The sequence below is a fragment of the Sphaeroforma arctica genome (genome assembly GCF_001186125.1).
Source record: "Sphaeroforma arctica JP610 unplaced genomic scaffold supercont1.8772, whole genome shotgun sequence".
Lineage (NCBI taxonomy): Eukaryota > Ichthyosporea > Ichthyophonida > Sphaeroforma > Sphaeroforma arctica.
Window position 1 is genome coordinate 1 of NW_014031786.1, and position 1,183 is coordinate 1,183.

The 1,183-nt window shown below is 43.0% G+C and overlaps 1 protein-coding gene across 1 annotated transcript; it reads right to left on the reverse strand.

The window, feature by feature from the left end:
* Positions 1 to 954: 954 nt before the first annotated feature.
* SARC_16747 (hypothetical protein) lies at positions 955 to 1,142 on the reverse strand (the record flags this gene model as incomplete). Its single annotated transcript, XM_014289150.1, has 1 exon — positions 955 to 1,142. A coding segment is annotated over one exon (188 nt), but the record flags the coding sequence as incomplete, so codon positions are not given.
* Positions 1,143 to 1,183: the final 41 nt, after the last annotated feature.

The following is a 1,183-nucleotide window of genomic DNA, read 5'->3' on the forward strand; positions in this document are numbered from 1 at the left end:
CCAAGATTTATCATCAACACATTCCATGAAGACAAAAGCTTGTCTCATTACAACCCCGGCGCAGAAGGGACCTTACTCCAAGGATTCATATCATCGAAACAGTTCTCACACTGTCTGGCCCCTGTTGCCAAAACCGCCCATTTTTAAATTTTATTTTTCCTGCGACCCCGTGATGCCTGTTTCTAGACAGAAGAAAATCCACGCAAGTCGTGAAGCCTGTCAAGTGTCAAAAGTACACGGATATGCCTGGTACCTACACACTACAGTGGTACTTTGCAACATCTTTTCTGAAATTCAACAGGTCTCAGAATCTCAGCGTTGACAACTTTATATATAAAAAACCCCTACCGAAAATTCTACAAAGTTAACAATTCAACAATCCAGCTATGCGACTTCAAACTTCACAGTGCACTGAGTACAGACCCTTCAGGATTGTAGAATTGAGGGGGAGTGAGAGACTACAGATCTCAAGCAAGTTTTAATAGCAAGAAAACTCTTTTTCTTGAATGAAATCACAAGAGTTGCGTCACTCCGAAAAGCGGCTCAAATTATTAACCACATCATGTTATTAATACATTTGCTCCTATGAGAGCATTACTCCGAAAGCCGATACCTAGGAGAGAATTGCTCTGAAAGCCAAGCAGCATGAATTGATCGGCGTAAGAGCGAGTAGCAGAGATTATGCTATAGAACAATATCTAAGTGTTAAAGTGTTCTGCAAAAGGTTTCTCATACTGACCATATGAGTTATCACCCTGGCCAACCCAAGCGGTTGAACACTAGCACAAACACCTTGAATATAAAACCAAAGGTGAGGTTGTAAATAAAGATACACAATTACGCTTTATTCAAAAACTACCATCTTACACTCTAACACACGGACAATTGACCCACAAGTTCAGGAACGTCCGTAATTGGGACAAAGCCCCACCCTCCAAAGAAGGGAAAAAATACTTCGGCAGGTGGTTGTTGCCAAGAAGAGCAAACCCGTCGTGAGTGTGCGGACCCCATGCCTTATCCGCAATATTAAACTGCTTCTTGTTGGCCATGTACTCATTACTATGAAGAGGGCCTCGGCGCGCCACAATATAACGCCACGGATCCATCCATAGATCCACCTTGGTCGTAAACCGACTGAGCATGTCGGCCGTGCCATTATTTTTGCCACGAACGTGCAAGATAT